At 40.6% G+C, this 24416-nt stretch overlaps 1 protein-coding gene across 1 annotated transcript in view; it reads left to right on the forward strand.

Moving 5' to 3' along the window:
* Window positions 1–21154, forward strand: part of RAP2A (RAP2A, member of RAS oncogene family) — a 41186-nt gene extending 20032 nt beyond the window's left edge. Inside the window, exon 2 of the mRNA XM_061133030.1 lies at window positions 16460–21154. Within this exon, the coding sequence (XP_060989013.1) occupies window positions 16460–16697 (238 nt within the window). The 3' untranslated portion in view covers window positions 16698–21154. The remainder of the gene's footprint in view (window positions 1–16459) is intronic.
* The last annotated feature ends 3262 nt before the right edge of the window (window positions 21155–24416 follow it).

Raw genomic sequence — 24416 nt, forward strand, 5'->3', positions numbered from 1 at the left:
AAGCAAGATGAATAGAGTAAGGAAAGATACTTCTGCTTGGAGAAGACGGTAAACGGTCAGCTTTTGATATTAGAGGCAGTTTGATAGTAGTAGTAGACTAATTTGATATTAGTATCTATCCTGTTGTTCTCACATTGTACCCACAAGAGCTAATGGCCTTTATTGTAGAAGACCATCCTGCCAGGGAATGGGAGCTGGAGATAAGAAATAAGATACTATGGAACAATTTTTGTACTTTTTTACAGCTATGTCACCACAATTAAAATTCTAAAACTGACTTACTAACAGATGGTTGGAGAGAACTTAGAAAAGAATAATTAGCATTTTGTAGTATTTTACAGTATCCATAATACTTCAATGGATAATTCATGTAAACTGCTTAGCACGGTGTCTGGCACCTACTAAGCCCTCTACGGATGCTAAGCTGTTATTAGTAAAGTCATCACCGTCTTCTTCCATACTGTAATACCTAAAGATCAGTAATGTTTGTTTCACAAGTAAGGAACAGGAGGGGAATTCGCTTGGCAATCCAGTGGTTGGACTCCGAGCTTCCCGTGCGGAGGGTGTGGGTTCAATCCCTGGTCAGGGAACTAAGATCCCACATGCTGCATGGTGCAGCCAAATTTTAAGGGGAAAAAAGGGGGGGGAAACTAAGGCTGAGAGAGATCACATGACATGTCTTAGGGAGCACAGCGGGGACTTTTTGTAGGTACCCTAAATATGTATCCAGTTCTCTTCCCATTGTGGACTCCATCACAATTTTAGCCAGTGACCAAGCTGTGGTTGACCTTGAGTGTTAGCCTTTATCTAGTGGTTGTAATTGTTGTTCTTTAGTTGCTAAGTCATATCCAACTCTTTGCAACCCCATGGACTGTAGCCCGCCAGGCTCCTCTGTCCATGGGATTCCCCAGGCAAGCAAACTGGAGTGGGGTGCCATTTCCTTCTACAAGGGATCGTCCCGATGGAGGGATTGAACCCACATCTCCTGCATTGGCAGGCAGGTTCTTTACCACTGAGCCACCGGGGAAGCCCCAGTGGTTGTAGAGCTGCCATTTATTTTTCTAATGTAGTGATTTGCGGGGATGGGGAGAGGACCATGTACAGGGTTGTAGGATAACTGTTGTGGACCTGGCATAGAGGATAGAATAGCAGGGCAAGAAATTGGAGGTAGGATCAGTTAGGAGACTTGCATAGCTCAGGCTTGAGTTGTTTTGGAAATTAAAGGAGTTTTGTAGCAGGAATGAAAATGAAGGGACCAGTTTTCTCACATCCAATAATTCTCACCCTGCCTGTCCCCTGTAATCAGTACTGTTCCAGACCTGTTGTTACAGCCTCTCATCTCAAACTTGATTACTTTAGAGACTCTTGAAGACTTTTGCTGACCATCCTTTCTCCCTCGTTCCCACAGTGACCTCTTATAACCATTTCTAACTTCTTTTACTTCGCTGTTGGGTTGAACCCTGCCAGCATACCCGTAGCTCATCATCCTCCATTGACTGCTCTTGGGCACCATAATCTCTGCCAATAATGAGGGTTTCCAGTTCCTTTCTTCACTGTGCGTTTGTTTTGTTTTGCCTCTGCCATCTGCCACCTGTTACTTCTCCCAGTTCAAATGAAAAACCCTTTTTAATAGACATCACCAGTAAAACTTATGCCCAGTTGAACCAACCAGTTGCAACCTGCCGTGCATAATTGATGCACTCATTCCCTGAGCTGTTTATTGCTGAGAAGAAAAGCTCATTCTGCTGGTCTGATAACCTGAACTTTCTAGAGATTCAGTGTGTTTCTGTTTTTTAGTTTTATTTGGTGCTGTTTATATTTAGTGATGTGGAAATAAATATTTGAAGATCTTACTACAACAGTAGGAAAGTACCCCAGGGAAAAACACTCTTCTGTTCATAATTTAAAAGTTTCTTAAAAAGTCTCAGCTCTACCTAGCTTTGGTGCATCTTTAAATGTTCTTCAGTCAGAGGTAACTTTTTAAAAAATACTTGTAACTGAACTTTAACTGTGTACCAGAAACATACGAATTTCCATTCACCAACATTTTTGCCAAGAATGCTGAAATGAGGGGATGCTGAAAAGAAATATCCTATAATTTGACATAAATATAGAAAACAGTTCAAATAACTTGCGTATTTCTGAGTAGTTGACTCAATTTAGTCTTTTCGACTACAGTAGTTGGACCTGTTTTTTAATGCAGAGGTTTTAGATTTCAACTGTCATTAAAGATAAAATGCAAGTTTTATGTCTGAAGACCTTTGTTTCTGAGATGAGACTTCTGTGTTCTTCGAATATGTGCCTATGCTTGAATTGTCCCTGCTGTTTAAATTATCTAAGAAGATGCTTACTTTGTTGACAGATTAGTTGATGACTGAATATACATTAAAATGCAGGTTGAAATTTAGTTACACATTAAAGTACCAAATGTGAACCAGTAGCTGCTCTTCTCTGCCTTATTTTGGATATCTTGGATATTGTGCTTTAAAAAAAATAATAATAATGGTTTATTCAGATATTTGCACATGTAGTTTCTAAGTAACAAGGTTTAAGGCTTCCAGTTGCAAACACTTCCCCACATAAGACATATATCTGGGGTGGAGTATTTTCATATCTAATAGATAAAAAGCCAGGTTGAATGTAGTCATAGTTATATTTTGTTTCTAACATGAATATTTGGAGTTCTCTGGCTTACTGTGACATCTTGCTATGCCTGAGAAGAACTGTAGTCAGATGGATGCAATTTATAGATCCAATAGTGAAGAAAATGTTCAGAGTTTTCATCGTTTTTATTTCTAAAAGCATTTACTTTGGTATAGTATTCCTTATGCTTTCAGTCTTCAGCCAGCTTTGAATATAAGATAAATAGCATGGGGCGTGGACAGAATTTTAGAATAGATTAGCAGTATTTAGCTGAGCAGTAAACTAACTGATCCACTTAATCATGTACTGGACTTCCCTGGTGGCTGTGCCTACAATGCGGGAGACCCGGGTTCTATCCCTGGGTGGGAAGATCCTCTGGAGAAGGAAATGGCAACCCACTCCAGTACTCTTGCCTGGAAAATCCCATGGGAGAAGCCTGGTGGGCTACAGTCCATGGGGTCACAAAGAGTCAGACACAACTGAGCGACTTTACTTCACTACTTCACTTGTGCAACTTACACCCATTACCAACATGCATGCTCGCTCAGTTGGCCTTGAAGGTTATTTTACTATTCCTATTTCAGTGAGGAAATCATTTAGATAATTATTTGTTGATGTTTTTTGTTTCAATTTCTTTCTTTAATTGAGGTATAAGTTTTATGTGGTAAAACATAGAAATAAGATCAGACAGCTAGATGTATACTCCAGGTAGCCAAATCCTGCATAAAGATGTGGGACAAACCTTTCAAACAACACAGCACTTTCCCTCATGTTTCATGCCTGTTACTTCCATGCTCGAAGACCAACACAGATTAGTTTTGTTTATTTTTAGGCTTCTGAAAGTGAAAGTGTTAGTCGCTCAGTTGTGTCTGACTCTCTGCGACCACATGGACTGTAGCCCACCAGGCTCCTCTGTCTATGGGATTCTCAAGGCAAGAATACTGGAGTGGATTGCCGTTTCCTTCTCCAGGGGATCTTCCTGACCCAGGGATCAAACCGGGGTCTCATCATTCAGCATCCTCGTTGTGAGATTCATCCATGTCACTTATAGCAGTAGCTAATTCTTCATTGAGGTACAGTAGTCCCTTGTGTGGATATCCCATGATTTCATTGTTTATTCTGCTGACGGGCACTTGGGCAGTTTTGAGATCAGGGCTATCATGAGTAACACTACTGTGAACAAACGTTCTAGTATGTATCGTTGGGTGCATATATGTACACTGTCCCTTGGTGAACAGCTCAGAGCAGAATTATTGGGTCATAAATGCATAGGAGATACAGCTGACCCTTGGACAATGTGGGGCGAACTGTGCAGGTCCACTTACATGCAGACATTTTTCAGTGGTAACTCCTGCATTGCCGCGCAGTCCATGGTTTGCTGAAGCCCGAGCTGTGACCACGGATACAGAGGGCCAGCTGTAAGCTATGTGTAGATTATCCCCAAGTTGCTGAAGGGTCAACTGTACTAACCAATGATTCTCCCAAACAGCTGTGCTGATTACCTCTTCTCCCAGTAAGAGTTGTTCCACTTGCTGGCCAACATTTGATATTATCAGCCTTTTAAAATTTTAGCTTATCTGATAAGAGTTGAGTGGTACCTCATTTTGATTTTAGTTTTTATTTCTCTGGTATATAATGATAAACACCCTTCTATATGCTTAATGACTGTTGGCATATCCTCTTTTTAAAACAACTTATTCACATGTTTGGTCCACTTAAAACTTGTATTGTCTTTTTCTTAAATTTTGTAGAAATTCTTTATACATTTTGGATTGAAGTTCTTTTTCAGATACATGTATTGCAGGTAGCTTTTCCTCACCTTTGCCTTACCTGTTCACCTGCCTAATAGTTTCTTTTAAAGAACATAAATTCTTAATTTTAGTTTATTAATCTTGCATTTTTATGCTTAGTTCTTTTCTGTGTCCTAGTTAATGTATCTTTCTCCACTCCACGGTTATGAAGATTCTTCTTCCATGTTTATTTCTAGAAGGTATATTGACTTTTATTCTGTGATTCATCTCTAATTTGTATGAAAGGTGTGAGACACAGGGAGTCAAGGTTTTTCTTTTTGTCCCCCCATGTATGGCTATCCAGTTGACCTAATGCTATTTATTTAAAAGACCATTTCCCCAAATAGTTGTACATGGACCTTTGTCATAAATCATGAGATAAAGCTACACTTGTAAAAGCAGTAATTTACCTATGAATCATTTACTGATTTCTCTGTCGTCCAACCATTACCTGCTGTCTTCTTCAGCCAGTCTATTATCATGTCTTTGTTGATGCTGCCTCCAAAATATATTTTAAATTTTATTTCTTTCCACTGTCATCGCCATCATTCCAATTCAAGCCATCACTGATGCCTTGAACACAGCAGTCATCTCCTGTCTTCCTTCTACTTCTGTGCCCCTAAAGAACATTTTCTGTGTATTAGCCACACTGATCTCTTAACACATAAACCTCCCCACTTCCCTGCTTAAAGACCTTCAGTCACTTTCTCATGTTCTTAGAAGAGCAGTCATAGGTCCTTCTTCAGTCATCCCTCATGCTTTTCTTCCCCTTGCTCTTTATGCTTTAACTGTGCCAGTCTCCTCTTTGTTCCCTGAATAAAGTTGGCACTTTTCTACTGCCTTTCCTTTATATTTTCTTCTGGTTAAAATGTTTGATTCCTGGTTGTTGTTTTTTTTCCTGCAGCTGACTCAACTCGGAATCTTCAGGTTTCAGCTTAGAATTCATCTCCTTAGAGATGCCTTCTTTGATCCCCTCATGTAATATTGGCCCACCCAAGTTACTGTATGTTAATCAATATTGACTTTCTTTGAAACAGAAATCACAGTCTTTAGTGATATTGGTTGCTTGTTTATAGTGTTTCTGTCAACTTGAGCATAAACTCTAAGGATTTCATTTGTCTTATATCCACAGTCCCTCACGCAATGCCTAGTAGATACTCAGAGAAATAAATTAATGAAAACCTATGAAGCCCAAATTCTTAATGACATCAGTTCAGTTCAGTTCAGTGGCTCAGCTGTGTCCAATTCTTTGCGACCCCATGAACCACAGCACACCAGGCCTCCCTGTCCATCACCAACTCCCAGAGTCAACCCAAACCCATGTCCATCGAGTTGATGATGCCATCCAACCATCTCATCCTCTGTTGTCCCCTTCTCCTCCTGCCTTCAATCCTTCCCAGCATCAGGGTCTTTGCAGTGAGTCAGCTCTTTGCATCAGGTGGCCAAAGTATTAGAGTTTCAGCTTCCACATCAGTCCTTCCAATGAATACCCAGGAATGATCTCCTTTAGGATGGACTGGTTGGATCTCCTTGCAGTCCAAGGGAATCTGAAGAGTCTTCTCCAACACCACAGTTCAAAAGCATCAATTCTTCGGTACTCAGCTTTCTTTATTGTCCAACTCTCACATCCATACATGACCACTGGAAAAACTATAGCCTTGACTAGACGGACCTTTGTTGGCAAAGTGATGTCTCTGCTTTTTAATATGCTGTCTAGGTTCGTCATAACTTTCCTTCCAAGGAGTAAGCATCTTTTAATTTCATGGCTGCAATCACCACCTGCAGTGATTTTGGAGCCCAGAAAAATAAAGTCAGCCACTTTTCCCACTGTTTCCCCATCTATCTGCCATGAAGAGATGGGACCAGATGCCATGATCTTAGTTTTCTGAATGTTGAGCTTTAAGCCAACTTTTTCACTCTCCTCTTTCACTTTCATCAAGAAGCTCTTTAGTTCCTTCATTTTCTGCCATAAGGGTGGTGTCATCTGCATATGTAAATATAAGAGTTCAGACTAATGAGCTATTTATAAAAGTAAGGGAGGATTTTGAAAGATGAAATCTGACCTAAGCTTTGAATGGTTCTTAGAATTTGATTGGTAGGGACCATTATCTTTAGAGAACTATCATGAACAGGCAGACAGAATTCAGAATGGAAGATTCTCTTTATCAAGCTGTAGGAGATAAAGTTGAATTAGATAATGAAGAACTAGAGTTTAGATATCTGAAGAAGTGAAACAGAGAGGTTTAGAGATGATATCATCAGTGCTTTGCCCTCTGAAAAGAGGGGCATGAGTGACATCACATAAGTAAATTGTTCCAAGGTATTGGTGCATTTCATCCAAGTTTCTCTTTCAGGAGCATATTCTTTTCCATGTCTGTAGTGTGTGTAGTAAGTTTCCTCTTTCTGGTATTGTTAACTTGTGTCATCTTTTTTACTTGATCAGTCTGGATAAAAGTTTACTGATTTTATTGTCTTTTTCAGAGAACTGGAGTTTTAGTGTTGCTGATTTTTTCCTATACTGTTTTTCTATTTTCTTCTATTGTATTTTTGTTGTTGTTGTCCAGTCACTTAAGTTGTGTCAGGCTCTTTGCAGCCTCATGGACACAAGCCTCAGCACACAAGGCTTCTCTGTCCTTCACCATCTCCTGAAGTTTGCTCAAACTTATGTCCATTGAGTCACTGATGCCATCCAACCATCTCATCCTTTGTCGTCCCCTTCTCCTCCTGCCCTCAGTCTTTCCCAGCATCAGGGTCTTTTTCCAATGAGTCTGCTTTTCGCCTCAGGTGGCCAAAGTATTGGAGCTTCAGCTTCAGCATCAGTCCTTCCAATGAATATTCAGAACTAATTTCCTTTAGGATTGACTGGTTTGACCTCCTTGCTGTCAAAGGGACTCTCAAGAATCTTCTCCAGCACCACAATTAAAGAGCATCAGTTCTTCAGCACTCAGCCTTCTTTATGGCCCAACTCTCACATCTTTTATTTTTGTCCTTTAGTATTTCTTCCTTCTGCTTAATTTGGATTTATTTTGTGCTTTTTCTCTTAGTTTCTTAAGGTAGTAGCATAGATCACTGATTTGAGGCATATAAACATTTAGTGCTATAATTTCCCTCTCTGCATTGCTTTAACTGCATCCCACAGATTTTGTTATGTTTTATTTTCATTCACTTAAATTTTTTCTAATTTTTTAATGATGTCTTCTTTGGCCCATGGATTATTTAGAAGTATATGATTCAGTTTCTCAGTATCTGGAGATTTTTCTAGGTATCTTTCGTTACTGATTTCTAGTTTAGTTTCATTATGATCTGAGAACATATTTTGTATCATTTCAGCTCTTTTACATTTGTTACAGTTTTTATAGCCAAAAATATGGTCTTGAGTGAACATTCCAGGTGCACTTGACAAGAATATGTATTCTACTTTTATGAAGTAGAGTATTCTATAAATGTTAATTAGGTAAAGTTGGTTGCTATCCTTCTGCACTGCTGCACTAAACTAGTAGTTCTCCCAGTTTGGGTCATCTTCCTAGCAAAGTGGGCAGAGAAAAGAGAAGGGAAAAAACTAGAGCTTTCTGTCATCCTCTTTGGACCTTAAAGAGCCCTGTTTTCAATTCCTCTAACCAGAAATTTCTCATGAAGTCTTAGCTGTTGGCATTGCCCACCACCCCAGCTCTGCTAGGGGACCCGTTGTAGGTGAGCTTTGAAAGGACAAGCAAGGAAAAAGGGAGGCTTTCCCACCCACGCACACCTTCCAGCTCACAGGCATCCCTTCACTTGACCTTCTGGGTAGAATGAATTTCTCCCAGAGTTCTGACTGTGTGCATACCACTGAGTACCCACTCCACGCAAAGAGAAAAAAACAGGAAACTCAACCTCATGGGTCTTCTCTCCAGGAATTGGCCCCCCACCCGAATCTCCCTGTTTTTCTCTTTACATTTCAGAGTTGTTTGGTAGTTACTTTTTGTATCCTGTCATGAGTTTTCACTTGTGATCAGTGGGATATAAAGACTTTAGTGAACTTAAGCCCCCTTGGTTGCCCTAGTCCTCCAGTATAGCTTTCTTTTTTAAAGACTTTATTTCTTTAGAGTAGTTTAAGGTTCACAGCACAATTGAGATGATGCAAAGATTTGCTATATAGTCCTTGACCCCACACATGTATAGCCTCTCCCATTAGCACCATCCCCCATGGGACTGGGGAAAGGGAAGAGAAGGTGAAAGTCACTCAGTCGTGTCTGACTCTTTGCGACCCCTATGGACTATACAGTCCATGGAATTCTCCAGGCCAGAATACTGGAGTGGGTAGCCTTTCCCTTCTTCAGAGGATCTTCCCAACCCAGGGATCGAACCCAGGTGTCTCACATTGCAGGCAGATTCTTTACCAGCAGAGCCACAAGGGAAGCCCAAGAATGCTGGCGTGGGTAGCCTATCCCTTCTCCAGAGGATCTTCCTGACCCAGGAATCGAACCAGGATCTCCTGCATTGCAGGCAGATTTCTTTACCAGCTGAGCTATGACGTTGGTTAAATTGATGAATCTACACTGACTTGTAATCACCCAGCGGTTTACCTTCGTACACTCCTGGTGTTGTATATTGTGTGCATGCGTCAGTTGCTCGGTCGTGTCCAACTCTTTGCAACTTGATGGACTGTAGCCTGCCAGGCTCCTCTGTCCATGGGATTCTCTAGGCAAGATTACTAGAGTGGGTTGCCATTTTCGTCCTTCCAGGGGATCTTTCTGACCCAGGGACTGAACCTGCATCTCTTGTGTCTCCCACATTGCAGGCCTATTCGTTACCTGCTGAGCCATCAGAGAAGCCCTGTACATTGTGTGAATTTGGGCAAATGTCTAATAGCATGTATTCATCATGATGGTATCATGAAGAGTATTTTTCATCATGATGGTATCATGAAGAGTATTTTCACTGTCTTAAAAATCCTTTGTATTCCATCCATTCTGCCCTTTCTCCCCACCCTATCAACCCCTGGCAACCACTGATCTTTCAACTTGTCTCCAGAATTCTGCATTTTCCAAAATATCATGCAGTTGACACCATGCAGTATGTCACCATTGCAGATTGGTTTCTTTCACTTAATAATGTGCATTTAAATTTCCTATTTTTTTCATGAGTCATTAGGTTATTTCTTGTTACCACCAATGATACTTCACTGTCTGGATATACCACAATTTATTTATCCATTCACCTGCTGAAGGATATGTTGGTTGCTTCCAAGTTTGGGCAGTTATGAATAAAGCTGCTGTATACATCCATATGCAGGTTTTATATATTTGTAAGTACTTGGTTTGGGGAGCTAAATACCAGGGATTGCTGGTTTGTATGCTAAGGATATGTCTTGTTTTCTAAGAAATCACTAAATTGTCTTCCAGGTGGCTGTACCATTTTGCATTCCCACCAGGAATGAATGAAAGTTCCTGTTGCTCCATGTCCTCACTAGCATTTGGTGTTGTCAGTGTTCTAGATTGTGGCCATTCCAGTAGGTGTGTAGTGTCTCTATTTTAATTTCTCTCACAGAATATGATGTGCAGCATCTCTTTACATGCTTATTTGCCCATCTGTATACCTTCCTTGTTGAGGTGTATCTTAAGGTCCTTGGCCCAGTTTTTAATCGGGTTGTTTGTTGCCTGTTGAGTTTTAAGACTCCCTTGTATATGCTGGATAACAGCCCTTTATCAGATGCCTTTTGCCAAGTATTTTCTCTCCCAAATGGCTTTTTAACACAACATTCAAAGTTCCTGAGTTGCATTGTCATGACCAATTGATGCCTCACCATCACACTGTTCTTCTGATACAGCATCAGCTCTTAATTTCTATAAAAACAGATTATTTTCATTTGTATCATCATGGAGTAGCCCTGAATGCCTTGTATATCTTTCTGGTGTCATTACAGCCCTTACTTAATTTTTAGATTACATTTACAAATTTCTCTTTGTTCTTCTTCAGTATGCATGCAGTCTGAAACCAAGAGACAGACAGTCACAGCAAGAAATTTGGGTTTCCTTTTATTATTCAATCTAAGTTACCAGAAATTCCCTTTTAAGATGAAATATTTAGTCACCTCAAAACAAGTCATTTTAGAGGAAGAAGGAAGCCTTACTTAGCTTAAACGTTTTCCACCTTAATAAGAAGTATTGATGTTTTTATGCTACTGGGCTGTGGTTGGGGCCTTCATCTCCCAGCCATAAAACCATTCTCTTTGTCCAGAACTGCCATAATACTTCCCTGAAAGATTAAAAATACCCATCTCAAGGGTGGGGAAACAGGCACCCTTGACCTGAGCTCTACTGGCTGTGGTATAAATTTCTGGATGTCAGTCAAGATTGCATGTGTGTGAGCACAGTAGTCTGAACTAATCTAGAAATGTGTGTGTGGTTTTTTTTTGTTTTTCCTGGTTCAAAGTGTATGCCGTGCACACATGCACACAACACAGACTATACACACTTTTGAGAAAGAAGCTCCACGTCTAGGTGTGGTTCATCAGTTTGCTGTGGGTTAATGAAAACATGAGTGGAGGGGAACGCTTCACGCACAGATGGGGAAGGGGCAACTAGTTACGGTACTTTTATTATCACACAGAGGCTATAAAATGGAGTACTCTTTAACCATTAACATGATGTATACCACTTATTGGTATACAGAGTCCAAGGTAATAAGTGAAAATAGAAGCGACTAAATATAACGGGCATGATCGCCTTTCCGAAAAATCTATATTTACATAGATATGTATAAGAAAATAGCCTGAAACGATACACACCAAAGTAGTTATAGCAATCATTCTCATGGAAGTGAGATGAAGAATTTTTTTTGTTTTCTTCTTTACCTATTTAAATATTGCCATGGACTTTAAAAAATCATTTTGTGTTACTTAATTTGAGCAGGGAGGTGGGGAAGGAAACCTGTGAGAAAAGATTTCTGTGTTCTCAGCGGTCACAGGAAGGACGAAGTGTTACAGTCATTAGATAGGGATAAACTTTTTAGCACCAACTTTTTAACACTCACATTTAACAGGGCTGACAGGACAAAATGGGTTGCCTGAGATGTGAGTTCCGCATCACTGAAGATGTTCAGATATAACCCATTTGGTGAGGTTGTCATGGAAATGACTAAAGCATCAGGTGTTCTGACATTTTACCTTGAGACTCTCTTGGTAGGTGAGATTTTTCACAATGGGTAGAAGGTTGAACAAGGGAACCTTGTAAGTAAAACTCTCTCTGATTCTCATTTCTGAGTTCAAAGAGAATTGTATTTCAGCCTGCTTAATGGAAAAGTGACTAAGGAAATAGCAGCATGTTGAAATTCATGCAAGAGCCTAGCCTCTTCGCCCTCCAAAAGACGTCAAAGGAACTGAGTGTGGTGGCATCTGTCCACAACTTATCGTTGGTGAATCAACGAAGGGAAAAGGAACTGATCCTGGACTTGCCGCAGTATAAAACCATGAGCTATACACATCCAGTGCTATTTGGGGTCACAAAGTAACAGATCAGGTCAGTGATTCCTAAACCCTGCCGAACCTCACAATCATTCTTCAGAACTTAGACCCAGCTTTAAGTAGGCTTCTTAGGCCCAACCCCACAAATTCAGATTCAGGAACCCTGGATTTGGGCCTGGGAATCTTGGTGATCAGCCGAGTTTAGACACAACCAGAATGAAATACACGTACACGTATACCCCTATCAGGACAGTTACATAAAGACCACTGATAAACATCAGATGCTCCTGAACCATTCAGGTGTACAAAGCCGCCTCGTGTGGAGAAGCCCATCAGTGTTCTACAGCTAAGGGATACTCAAGCCAGTGCTTCTGATGTTTCATTCAATGCATTAAGTAGAGCTGCTCAAAAGAACTAGCTCTGTTTATTAATACATTATGTAACCATGCTTATGAATACTGTAGCAACAGGGACATTCATGTTAATAAAACCAGTGTTAGTTCTCAGACTATAAACAAAAGTAAAGCGATTTGAGCTGCAGAAGCCACTGTATGACCCTGGTCGCGCTCTCAAAGGAAATACCAAGGAAGATACGCTGAAGTTGATGAGAAACCAGCTGATGCCTGAGATGTGGATACAGTGGTACCCTGCTCACGATCGCATCAACAGTAACACGTAAATGAAGTGTTTGGGGGATTTTGCATCTTCAATTTTGTTCCCAAGTGATATGTTTATTAATAGAAAGGGGGCGCAGAAATCAAGACAGCTCACCAAACTATGGTAAATAAAGAGCATGAGATGAAAATACTAATTATCACCTGCTAACCAAGCACCCAGTCTTCCTAAATGATCTAGTCGATCTCATCATAGAGGTCACGTTTGTCTTCTGAGGCCACTTTTGCCAACAGGTTCCAAAGTTCATTTGTTCCGAGTGAACAGGTTTCCTACACCAGGCTTTCTGACTGCTGGAGTTGGGGAGGTGATACAGAGGGCCCTTTGCTCTTCTTCCCACCAGCTTTTATGCTGCCTGGTCCACATCCTGCCTGGAGTGCTCTCCCCCAGACACCTGCTTGGCAAACTCCCTCACTCCCTTCATGTCTTGCTCACCTGCCACCGTCCCAGTAAGGCCTTCCCTGCTCATCTGGTTTAAAATCGCACCTGTGCTCCCAGCCCACTCCCTGTTCTGCAATTTTTTTTTTTTTCCATCGCACTTAACACCATTTAGTAAACCAATAATTTACTTATTTACTTGGGTTTATTATCAACCACTATCTTATCTGCTAGATTCTATGGCAGAGCTTTGTTCACTGATGTATCTTAAGTGCCTTGAATAGCATCTAGCACAAAAATAGGCCTCTATCAAATAAACACTTGTTAAATGGATGAATAAATATATAATACATTGAAAGTGAAAGTGTTAGTCGCTCAGTTGTGTCCAATTCTTTGCAACCCCATGGACTGTATCCCCCTAGGTTGCTCTGTCCATGGGATTCTCCAGGCAAGAATACTGAAGTGAGTAGCCATTCCCTTCTCCAGGGGATCTTCCTGACCCAGGGATCGAACCCAGCATCTCCTGCACTGCAGGCAGATTCTTTACCAGCTGAGCCACAAGAGGAACACTTAATTATATGTGAGGCTCCTAGAAGATGTGCAAAACTCTTGGGTCCTATGATCAGAACTCTCAGTATGATCAGAGAGCAAAATCACCGCTGATATACAGTAAATGCCTGTAAAGTCCTTTGATAAAAATTAGAGTTGTCCAGATCCATTTCCTGAGAAATGGTAATATCCAAATCTTAGATTTATCCTTGATAATGCTGCTGTTCAGTCGCAAAGTCATGTCCCACTATTTGTGCCCTCATGGACTGCAGCACACCAGGCTTCCCTGTCCATCACCCTCTTCCAAAGTTTGCTCAAACTCACGTCCATCGAGTTGGTGATGCCCTCCAACCATCTCATCCTCTGTCATCCCCTTCTCCCAGCTTCAATCTTTCCCAGCATCAGGGTCTTTTCCAATGAGTCAGTTCTTCACATCAGGTGACGAAAGTATTAGAGCTTCAGCTTCAGCATCAGTCCTCCCAGTGAATATTCAGGGTTGATTTCCTTTAGGATGGACTGGTTTGACCTCCTTGCTGTCCAAGGGACTTTCAAGAGTCTTCTCCAGCATCACAGTTCAAAAGCATCAGTTCTTTGGCGCTCAGCCTTATTTATGGTCCAACTCTCACATCTATACATGACTACTGGAAAAACCATAGCTTTGACTGTACGGACCTTTGTCAGCAAAGTGTTATCTCTGCTTTTTAATACGCTGTCTAGGTTTGTCATAGCTTTTCTTCCAAGGAATAAGAGTCTTTTAATTTCATGGCTGCACTTATTTTGAAGTTGTGTGTTTCAGATTGCTAAGGAACACACTGCCTAGAGCGTGCCCTCTTGTTGAGACCATTGTCAGTGTGATCTTGCGTCAAAGTGGAAAAAATGAGACTCTGTTGGGAATACAGTTTGCTTTATAAATTAGAGTGAGCAGAGAGAACCATCTTGCCAGGAAGATGAAGCTGTGAAAGTATTGTTGCTAGCATTAACTGCCTGCCTGTTGCTCTGTTTCCTGAATGATAAAAACGCTGCCCAAATCCTGCCTTAGTAAATCCTGACTATGTGTAGTTCTCTAACGGATTAGCTGTGTCTAGTCACATTTGTTATCACTCGTGTGCAGTTTTGCAGTTTGCTTCCTTGATAAATTAGAGATACATTCTGCTTGGAGGAGAAAGTACAGACACACATACTGATTTATACTGAAATCACAAAAAGCCTTTAAAACGATGTATAAAGTAAAAATGTATTAGCAACATTGCTTAGGACAAACATAAACACAAGTAGTAAATAAATTTGCACAGTGGCACCATTTTTTACACCATGAATAACCATTGTAGAGAGAATCATCTTTAGGTACAAAATGATTTATGACCTCTTGTCTTTGTTCTTTTCATAGTTCTGTTGTCTGTTAGCATTTTCCAAACATCGTGACTTATAGACACCTTATCTTAGTCTATCTGGCTCCTATAACAAGAATACCACAAACTGCATGGCTTAAACAACAAATTTATTCCTCATATTTCTTGAGGCTGGGGAGTCCAAGGTCAAGGCTCTGAAAGATTCAGTGTCTGGTGAGGGCCCACTTCCCTAGGATCATCTTTTCACTCTGTCTGTACGTGGCTATAAAGGCAATGGTGATCTCTGGGGTCTCTTGTATAAGGACACAAATCCTGTCCATGACCCAGTCCTTTCCCAAAGTCCCGACCTCCTAAATACCATCCCATGGGGGATTAGGTTTCAACATCCAAATTTCAGGGAATACACATTTAGTCTATAGCACGGTGATTCTAGTCAGGAAGGAAAAGAAGAGATAACATCAAACAGAGCTAATGATTGGAATGTTTAAGTCCTTGTCAGGCCAAAAAGAATAGTAATTATCTTTCAACAGGCTAATCTATGACAGTTTGTATAAAGGGATGGAGCATAGTTGTATTTGGTGAGCTCCACCCTAGTGAGTTCTGCTAGCTTGTTTCTTATTTAGGAATGATTAGAACGTGGTCAGTTTTGTATACTTTCATTGTTTTTAGTTGCTCAGTCGTGTCTGGCTCTTTTGCGCCCCACGAACTGTAGCCCACCAGGCTCCTCTGTCCATGGGACTTTTCAGGCAAGAATACTCAAATGAGTTGTCATGTCCTTCTCCAGGGGTTCTTCCTGACCCAGGGATTGAACCCGTGTCTCCTGCATTGGCAGGCAGGTTCTTTACCACTGAGCCACCTGGGAAGCCCTTGTATACTTTTAGAACATAGTAAAATTTATAAAATTACAAATTATGTGTTTAGTCACTAGAGGTATTACCTCATCATCTGAAATTCTGCATAAGCATCCCTTATAATGAACAAAGTTTACATTAATCCATCTAAGGGGAATATTCTGAGATTCTGAGAATAATTTTCCAAGTATATCTGGGAAAATAAATTGATTTTAAAAGATATGTAATTGATTAAAACATCATTTTGAACAACCCATTTGTGATCTACTATGAGAGCTGCCTTCTGGTCAATGTCAAACCAACTGGAGCCAATAATTTTTCATGCAGCTAAGGAGAATATCTGTAGTACCAGTTCAGTTTGGTGGCTCAGTCGTGTCCGACTCTTTGCCACCCCATGGACTGCAGCATGCCAGGCCTCCCTGTCCATCACCAACTCCCAGAGTTTACCCAAACTCACATCCATCGAGTCAGTGATGCCATCCAACCATCTCATCCTCTGTCATCCCCCTCTCCTCCTGCCCTCAATCTTTCCCAGCATCAGGGTCTTTTCCAGTGAGTCAGCTCTCTGCATCAGGTGGCCAAAGTATTGGAGCTTCCTTCAGCTTTAGCATCAGCCCTTCCCGTGAATATTCAGGACTGATTTCCTCTAGGATGGACCGGTTGGATCTCCTTGCTGTCCAAGGGACTCTGTAGTACCATATGGTGAAAAAAGAGAAAATCCACTTTACCTGTCACCTCTGTGCTAACGTCTGCAACCCCTGTGTGTCCACGTCTGTTCTCTCGCAGGTACGAGAAAGTGCCGGTCATCTTGGTGGGGAACAAAGTCGACCTGGAAAGTGAGAGAGAGGTGTCCTCCAACGAAGGCCGGGCGCTCGCCGAGGAGTGGGGCTGCCCCTTCATGGAGACGTCAGCCAAGAGTAAAACCATGGTGGACGAACTCTTCGCCGAGATCGTCAGGCAGATGAACTATGCCGCCCAGCCCGACAAGGACGACCCGTGCTGTTCCGCGTGTAACATACAATAGCATTGACACGTGGCTGCCCGCCCCCCTCCCACCCACCGGAGGCGACACCAGCCTCGCCTCCCCGACCGTGGAGCCTGCAGGGTGTGCGGTGTGAACCTCCAGTGAAGCGGCAGATCGTCCTTCAGAGCCCAGCGGCGATTGTCAGCTGAGAGCTCTGAGTCACCTTTGGGTCCAGTAACTCCAGTCTCACCGTCATCCTCAGTCTCCTCCAGACACCTGCAACTTCAGGCGTCGTGGCCCAGTCAATCTGCAGGGCGACCTCCTTCGAAAGCTATGATAGTATTGTCACTTGGGTTGACAGAAGCAACTATGGTCGTCGTTAAAAGTAATCACGGGAGAGAAACCGGAAGAATTCCTGTGACCGCTTAACCATTAAAATATTTTGTCTTCTTTAAAAAAAAAATAGATGAGTCAAGGAGAAATATTTTCCTACCAGAGTACTGAATTTCAGGAACTGAGATAGTGCTTCTAACCAATATATCACATCAAGGAAGATAATAGCAGCTGACCTGCCGGCAGCATTCCAGGGAGAGATTCTTTGCTCAGCTGACTCACTCCTGTTTTTCAAAGTCGATGCTTAACTGTAGATGTTATCCTAATTTGTGACTCGGAACTAACTCACGCACCAGTCTCTGATAGAGCCAGAGTCAGCACAGGTTGGGTAAAAATACAGCCTGGTGTTACAATGTGTTATCACCTGCTTTGCCCAGAAAGTGGAGACTCTCATAAGGGTCTGAGTCAAATTAAAACCCCAGACCCACCCCTCTGTTCACCAAGCAGGGATGGTCTTTGTTACTTTACTGAACAAGAAGGAAGCAACTGTGATGGAAAGAGATTGCCTAGCCTTACTAATGAGAAGCGTTCCAGTAGATGAACTAGTACCATCGTGTAAGGAAAATGAAGCCATGTTGCATCCACATGTTCCCGTTTGCAGAAACCTCGCAGGACAGTACAAATATCTTGCATTTTTACGTTCGTTAAAGCAGCAAATTCCTTCTTGCCTTTAAGGGCTATGGTTGTGGTGTGATTCTTGGCTAACCTGCTTTCGAAATCAAGTTTTCTATAGCAGAGCTTTATTGCAGGCATTACAAAAAAAAAATTGAATAACCATGTGAAATAATTGGGGCTTAAAAGTAGAACAGAAATTAGAGTGGAAGGTAAGAGACGGAAAAAAAACCCTTTAATTTTCCTGGAGAATTCTATAAAGATTTTCTTACAACAATTTTGCCCTGATTACTGAAGTGGCAAATAAAGCTAGAGTGAATATTTTGTCTTGAAAAGGTGCTCAAGTCCTGACATTTTTGGTTTTTATAGCCGCCAAGTATTTATCATTTGCATGAATAATGGCACAGGAAAAAATGTATTCATAAGTTTTACAATCAAGCGCAGAAGGGTTTTCACCCACCTTCAGAGTTATAAAATGCTGAAGAGAGTATTTTGAGCTGATCCTCTGGAGATGAATTTGGCCTTCAGAACTGCAATATCACTGAGCCTGTGATCTGCATACCGCCCCATATTTCTTGTTGGTTTCACACTCTTGTGCAAGTAACCTCGGGTCTTAACGTGTGTTACTGAGTGAAGAATGTGTGTTTGCGTGTGCATGTGTGTTTAATGTTATGAAGAATTTGGCACAAGTCAGAGATAATTGCCTATACTGAGAATCTGTCCTGCAGAATACCATGTATCAAAAACATTTTTTTTAAGTTTGTTTTTTTTTATATACATTCTTGAAATCATTGCTAGCCCGCCCCCTAAGTGTTTAGTAAACTGATGTTAAGGTTGGAGGAGAGAAAAAAGGTGGATAGTACTTTTCATAAATGAGAAGACAGATGTGTGGGTAAAACCAGGCATGGTTGTCAAAAGTCTTTGAATTGTGAATATTTGCATTCTTCAACATAATTTTTTGAATAATTCCCAATTATGAAGCACCTTTTATAGGCCAGAAAGTTATAACCAATTTTACTGCATCAAATTTGGTCATGTAAAAGGTGATTTGACTCAATCATGTAGACAAGTCAGTGATTCAAGAAGTATGATTTTTATCAACTGAAAGAGAAATATTTGTTAGTGCACTGTTTGAGTTTTGAAGCCTCTTAACTTCTCAGAATGATTCTGGTTTTTAGAATTCCATATTTAGTAGAAATTTATGGCAAGTAAGATTACATATAAAAATATCTATAAAGATTTTACAGTTTTACCTTGTGGATTGCTATGCAGACAAGAAAAATAAGTTAAATAATGTGAAAGGTATGGCAGGATATAAGGTGGAAAAGATTATCTGAAAATTTGGGTTTTAGTTAGATGTGTTTATGTGAGACAATAAGGTGGCTTTTTTTTTTTTTACTGTAAAGATGTTAATAGCTGATACGGCTGCCTGATCAGTGTTTCCACCCAGCCTTGCGTATTTAGTGACAAAGCATCAAATAATATCCAGAAACTTGGAAACCCTCGTGTGCTCTTACTGTCGGTGTTTCATCTGGTATGAAAATAACTCCGTGTGAATGAATGTGTTTGTTGAGATGTTAATACAGAGCTTAAGAACAGGAAGATGAAATTTGTTGGCACATGAATTAATAGTTGGTGACCTTGTGTCACTGTTTATTTTATGCCCTGATCAGAATAGCAACTAGATAAGTGAAAGTTTTTCTAACATGCCTTAAAAATGTTATGGTTTGATCCAAAGACCCACTTTTTCTTTAGCTACTACGATAAGGTTTTCTTCCTTTTTTTTTTTTTTTCTTTGTTTCGTCTTGTTTTACTTTTATACAAAGGCAGCATTTTGTTGTTGTTGTTCTATGTTGCAACTTTTTTTTTTTTTTTTTGGTTCTCTTAAGCTGTGATAGTGATGGTGACTGATGCCTTTCTTTTTGTTCCACTCATACAAAACAAGCCAGCATCTGATCAAAAGTATTACATAAAATCTTCCTTAAACTATTGAAAGGTGCTTTGATGATTTTTCTTCTTTGGTTTGTAGAATTAGGACTGAAATTTTTACTCTAATCGCTACAGTTGCCATCACTTTTCTGTGGTCAAACTACTGATATTTGCTTTTCTGTATAAAGAAATGTTGCCTAAGGATGTCTACTGTTTGTTTTCAGGAATTGTCCAGTGGGAATATTGCCTATATGTATGAATATGAAAGTGCTTATTTCGCTTGTTGCCATTGGGTTTTTGTTTGTCTGTTTTGTAGTTTTTTGTTCTCAGTAATCCTGTGTTAGCACTTGGGTAAGCTTTAATTGTCTCCTTAGCCAATCAAATGTTAAAGACTATGGGGGTCTTTTTTTTTTTTTTTAATTAACGTGTCATTGTGCATCTCTTAAATCTTGATCAGGGTTTCAAGAATGACTGCAGTGGGTTTTGGAAACAGACTTATCCTTATTGATTTGGGGTTTCCCAGAGATAAATATAGTTCACAGTTAATTGTTGAGCTCTAATACAACTGACCATTTAAAATTGAACAACAGTTTATTGTTTTGTAACAATGTCAGTTGTTAAACCTTGACCTTTCAGTTAAAACATGAATTGTAGTTATAACTCAATGCAAATTCAACAGTTGTATTTGGAGTTAAATTATTTTAACAAATAAATTTATTTAATGAAATTGCCTCTGGATTCTTTGTTGTTGTTGCTTTGTACATATTCATGGGTGAAATGTATTTATTTAAAAACGAAAAAACTGCTGTAGAATTCTATTTACAGAAATGGTCAAGCTAATTGAGAATTCATCATATTAAAAAGGAAGATTAGTAGATCATTTTCATAGCTTTTAAAAATTAAAACATGAGAAGATTTTTAAATTAGTAATTTTAGATATAAATGGTATTTTATATTTTTGATGATAGCTGACTAATTTGAAATCTCAACGGCATTCATGTTCACAGAATTGTTCTAGATAATTAACATTAATTAGCAGTTGCTTTGAGGCCCTGCTGGTATCACAAAAACCTATCAGTGTCCTTCCAGTGATGGCTTGGGGGGGTGTCTCTTTGTTTAGGTCTTGTGCATTTTTAAGGTATCAGAGGCTGGAGGTTGCTCTTTAGTAGGGCTATAGGGCCTGCTTGTTCTATATAGGGCCCTGTGAATGTTGACAGATGCTGTTAATTATATACAGCCTTCAGCTGCTCTGATAAGGAGCCCATTCATTCCCTAAGCCAATTTAAACTGTGCCTTTTGGTCATGTTGCCTTCAAACTGTGTTGAAATTTCCTGGCAACATTCCACCAGTTTAGAAGCCTCATTGTTTTGGAATAGAAGAATAATTTGAATGAATATAACAGAGGCACTGTAGGCAGAATCTCAAATATTTAAAGGAAAATGTGTCTATATTTTAGTATAATAAACAAATACCTACTGGTTGGCTTCATAATCTCATTTGAAGCATTTGTAAAGTATTCAAGCCTGTCACATTCTGCTTTCAACTGGGAGAATTTCTTTGTGACTGTGAAATAAAATTTTGAAATTCTTACACACTGTACTGTTTATTGATTGTTAGAGGTCCATGAATAAAAATATAAAAAGCTGAAGAGAAAAGTGCTACCGATTGGTCTGACCTCTTGAGACGTGTAAAGCAGAGAAAATTGTCACAAACTCCCTTTAAAAAGCTGCTAACCTCTTAATTTGTTTCTCTACAAATAAACTTTATTATGTTATTACGTGAAAAATATATTACTTTAAAGGGTGAAAATGTAATCCCTGAAGAAAAAACCAAACGTCCTCTTTCATGAGCAATACCCATTTGTTCTAGTGTAGCACAGTTTTTTTATGTTCTTTATTTTCTTTTTTTTAATTTATTTATTTTTTAATTGAAGGATAATTGCTTTACAGAATTTTGTTTTCTGTCAAATCTCAACATGAATATCTATGTTTCCAAGTAACTAGGAATAAAACATAGTGACACTTCATTTGTTAAATGGAAAATTTTAACTGGTTTTACATTTTCAATATTAACTTTTTCCCCTGCTTTTTGCTTTTTTTTTCCTTTGAAGTTGTTGTTCAGTCACTAAGTCCCATCCAACTCTTTGCAACCCCATGGACTGCAGCACACCAGACTTCCCTGTCTTTCCGTCTCCCAGAGTTTGCTCAAACTCATGTCCATTGAGTCGGTGATGCCATCCAACCATCTCATCCTCTGTTGTCCCCTTCTCCTCCCGCCTTCAATCTTTCCCAGCATCAGGGTCTTTTCCAGTGAGCTGGCTCTTCTCATCAGGTGGCCAAAGTATTGGAGCTTCAGCTTCAACATTAGTCCTGACTCCAGTGAATATTCCAGGTTGATTTCCTTTAGGATGGACTGGTTTGACCACCTTGCTGTCCAAGGGACTCTCAAGAGTCTTCTCCAACACCACAGTTCAAAGGCATCAATTCTTTGATGCGCAGCCTTCTCTGCGGCTCTTCCGGGTAACGTGATATGTTATTTCTTAACATATTTTCTTCAAACAATAGTCTTAATGTTACCTTTCTAAAGATTCCTGCACGATTAATGGAGGAAAAAGTAGAAGACTATCTGCTGGAAATACTCAATATGAAGACCTATTTATACACACAAATGAGAGAGGAAGACTACTGAAGGGGCAATAATGTGATTCAGTTTATGGGGATTTTTATTAAGGATCCTCCCATTTCAAAAACTCAAAAATATGAAAGAGTTCATTGTTTTATCATATGATTACAATTTTATATTGACTGTGTTTGGGGTATGCTTTTACAATTTTATCTTTAAAAAGATCGAATATCAGTGAAATGTACAGAAAGGGAAAAGCCACTCAATTTCCAAATTCCCAAAACAACCCTGTTAATATTTGATGTAAACCATTCTAGACATCTTTCTCTGCATATACAGATACACACACATGTGTAAGAAGGATAAATAATTATATGTTGCTTATAAGAAAACTGGCTCTAAAGTAATAAAAATGGATCACACATGGTCACGGAACTAATAAAAGTGCCAGGGTTGAGATCCAGACTCTTGTAACTTTAAATCACCTTTTCCCTACTGTTACTTCTTTTTTTAAATGGTATCCACCATTCCAGGCTCATTCTTCTGTTCTTCACTGAGGATTACTCCTACACCTAGTATGGCACAAGCATGCAGATAGGCACGTACACATAATCCCTGATATCAAAGACAATTTAATTGTCCTGGTCCCTTCAATCTGCTCTGACAAAATACCATCATGCATGCATGCTAGTTGTGTCCAAATATTTGCGACCTCATGGACTGTAGCCCACCCGGCTCCTGTGTCCATGGGATTTCCCAGGCAAGAATACTAAAGTAGGTTGCTATTTCCTCCTCCAGGTGATCTTCCTGACCTAGCGGTCAAACCACATGCTCTGTGTCTCCTGGATTGGCGGGTGGATTCTTTACCACTGGGCCACCTGGGAAGCCCAAATCACCATCAGCTGGGTAGCTTATACAACAAACATCTATTTCTCAGTTTCAGAGATCGCAGAGTCCAGGATGAAGGCTCAGGCAGACTCAGTGTCCAGAGAGGGTCCTCTTCCAGGTTGCGGATGGCTGACTTTTCCCCGTGTCCTCACACAGAGGACAGAAGGGGGAAGACAGCCCTCTGAGGTCTCCTTCATCAGGGCACTAATCCCATTCATGAGCAGTCCACCCTCATGACCGAGTCACCTCCCAAAAGCCTCCTCATTACACTGGGGATTAAGTTTCAACACACAAATGTGGAGGGAACAAACATTCTGCCTCTATTACTGGTCTTCTCCTTGCCTTTCCCTTTAGCTCATCATATAAGAACTAGCCTACTGGCAAGGATGAATTAACTTCTACCTTGCCTACTTCGGGGCTCCCGTGGCAGCTCAGATGGTAAAGAATCTGCCTGCAATGCAGGAGACCCAGGTTCAGACCCTGGGTCGAGAAGATCCCCTGGGAAAAGGAATGGCTGCCCACTCCAGTATTCTTGCCTGGAGAATTCCATGGACAAAGGAGCCTGGCGGGCTATGGTCCATGGGGTCACCAAGAGTCGCACATGACTGACACTTTCACTTTACATCACCTATTTTTACATGCCAGGGCTCTAGCAACCCAGGAGGACCCAGGGTCCTGGGCATAGCCCACAGACACTACAGCTGGCTCCATTCCTTCCAAAGCCAATGCAACCAACCTGAGCTGTTTCCTCCTGGGACTTGAGTCTGGATGGATGGCCACACAGCAGGGTTCTGGAGCTCTGCTGCTGGAGCAAGTGTCGCTTTCCTAAGGAAGCCTTCAGGCTGACAGCAGGGTCTGCAAGGGCCCTCCCTGCTCCTGGGGGGCGGGCCGTGGGGGGCTCCGAAGCAATTTAGGGACACAGCAAAACTGAGGGGGGCAGAGGCATGTATGTATCCGTACCCAGAGGAGTAAATGCCAGGTCTGTGCCTGCAGTTGGGTATTAGACATTTTTTGGTTTTAGTGAGATTTATGGTTAAAAACATCAGGACTGGGAAGTTCTTCTTAAGACCCTTCTACAAAATGAGTGATTCATATATACTTACAGCAACTGAAATAAATCACTGTTGAGTGGAAACTACTAACACCAAGAAATGATATACTGTAAAGAGACAACAGAATTTCTGTGAAGAAAGTCACAAACTCTAAGTTAGGAAACCAAAAAAGGGTGAGCCAAAGCAGCCAGGGGCCTCATTTATCTGGTCCGTAGTCATGTCTGTGTGGTAAGAAAATGAGAAAGTTCTAGCCTGCATTGGGAGTGCGGAGTCAACCACTAGA

The sequence above is a fragment of the Dama dama genome, chromosome 30 (genome assembly GCF_033118175.1).
Source record: "Dama dama isolate Ldn47 chromosome 30, ASM3311817v1, whole genome shotgun sequence".
In the NCBI taxonomy this organism is placed as follows: domain Eukaryota; kingdom Metazoa; phylum Chordata; class Mammalia; order Artiodactyla; family Cervidae; genus Dama; species Dama dama.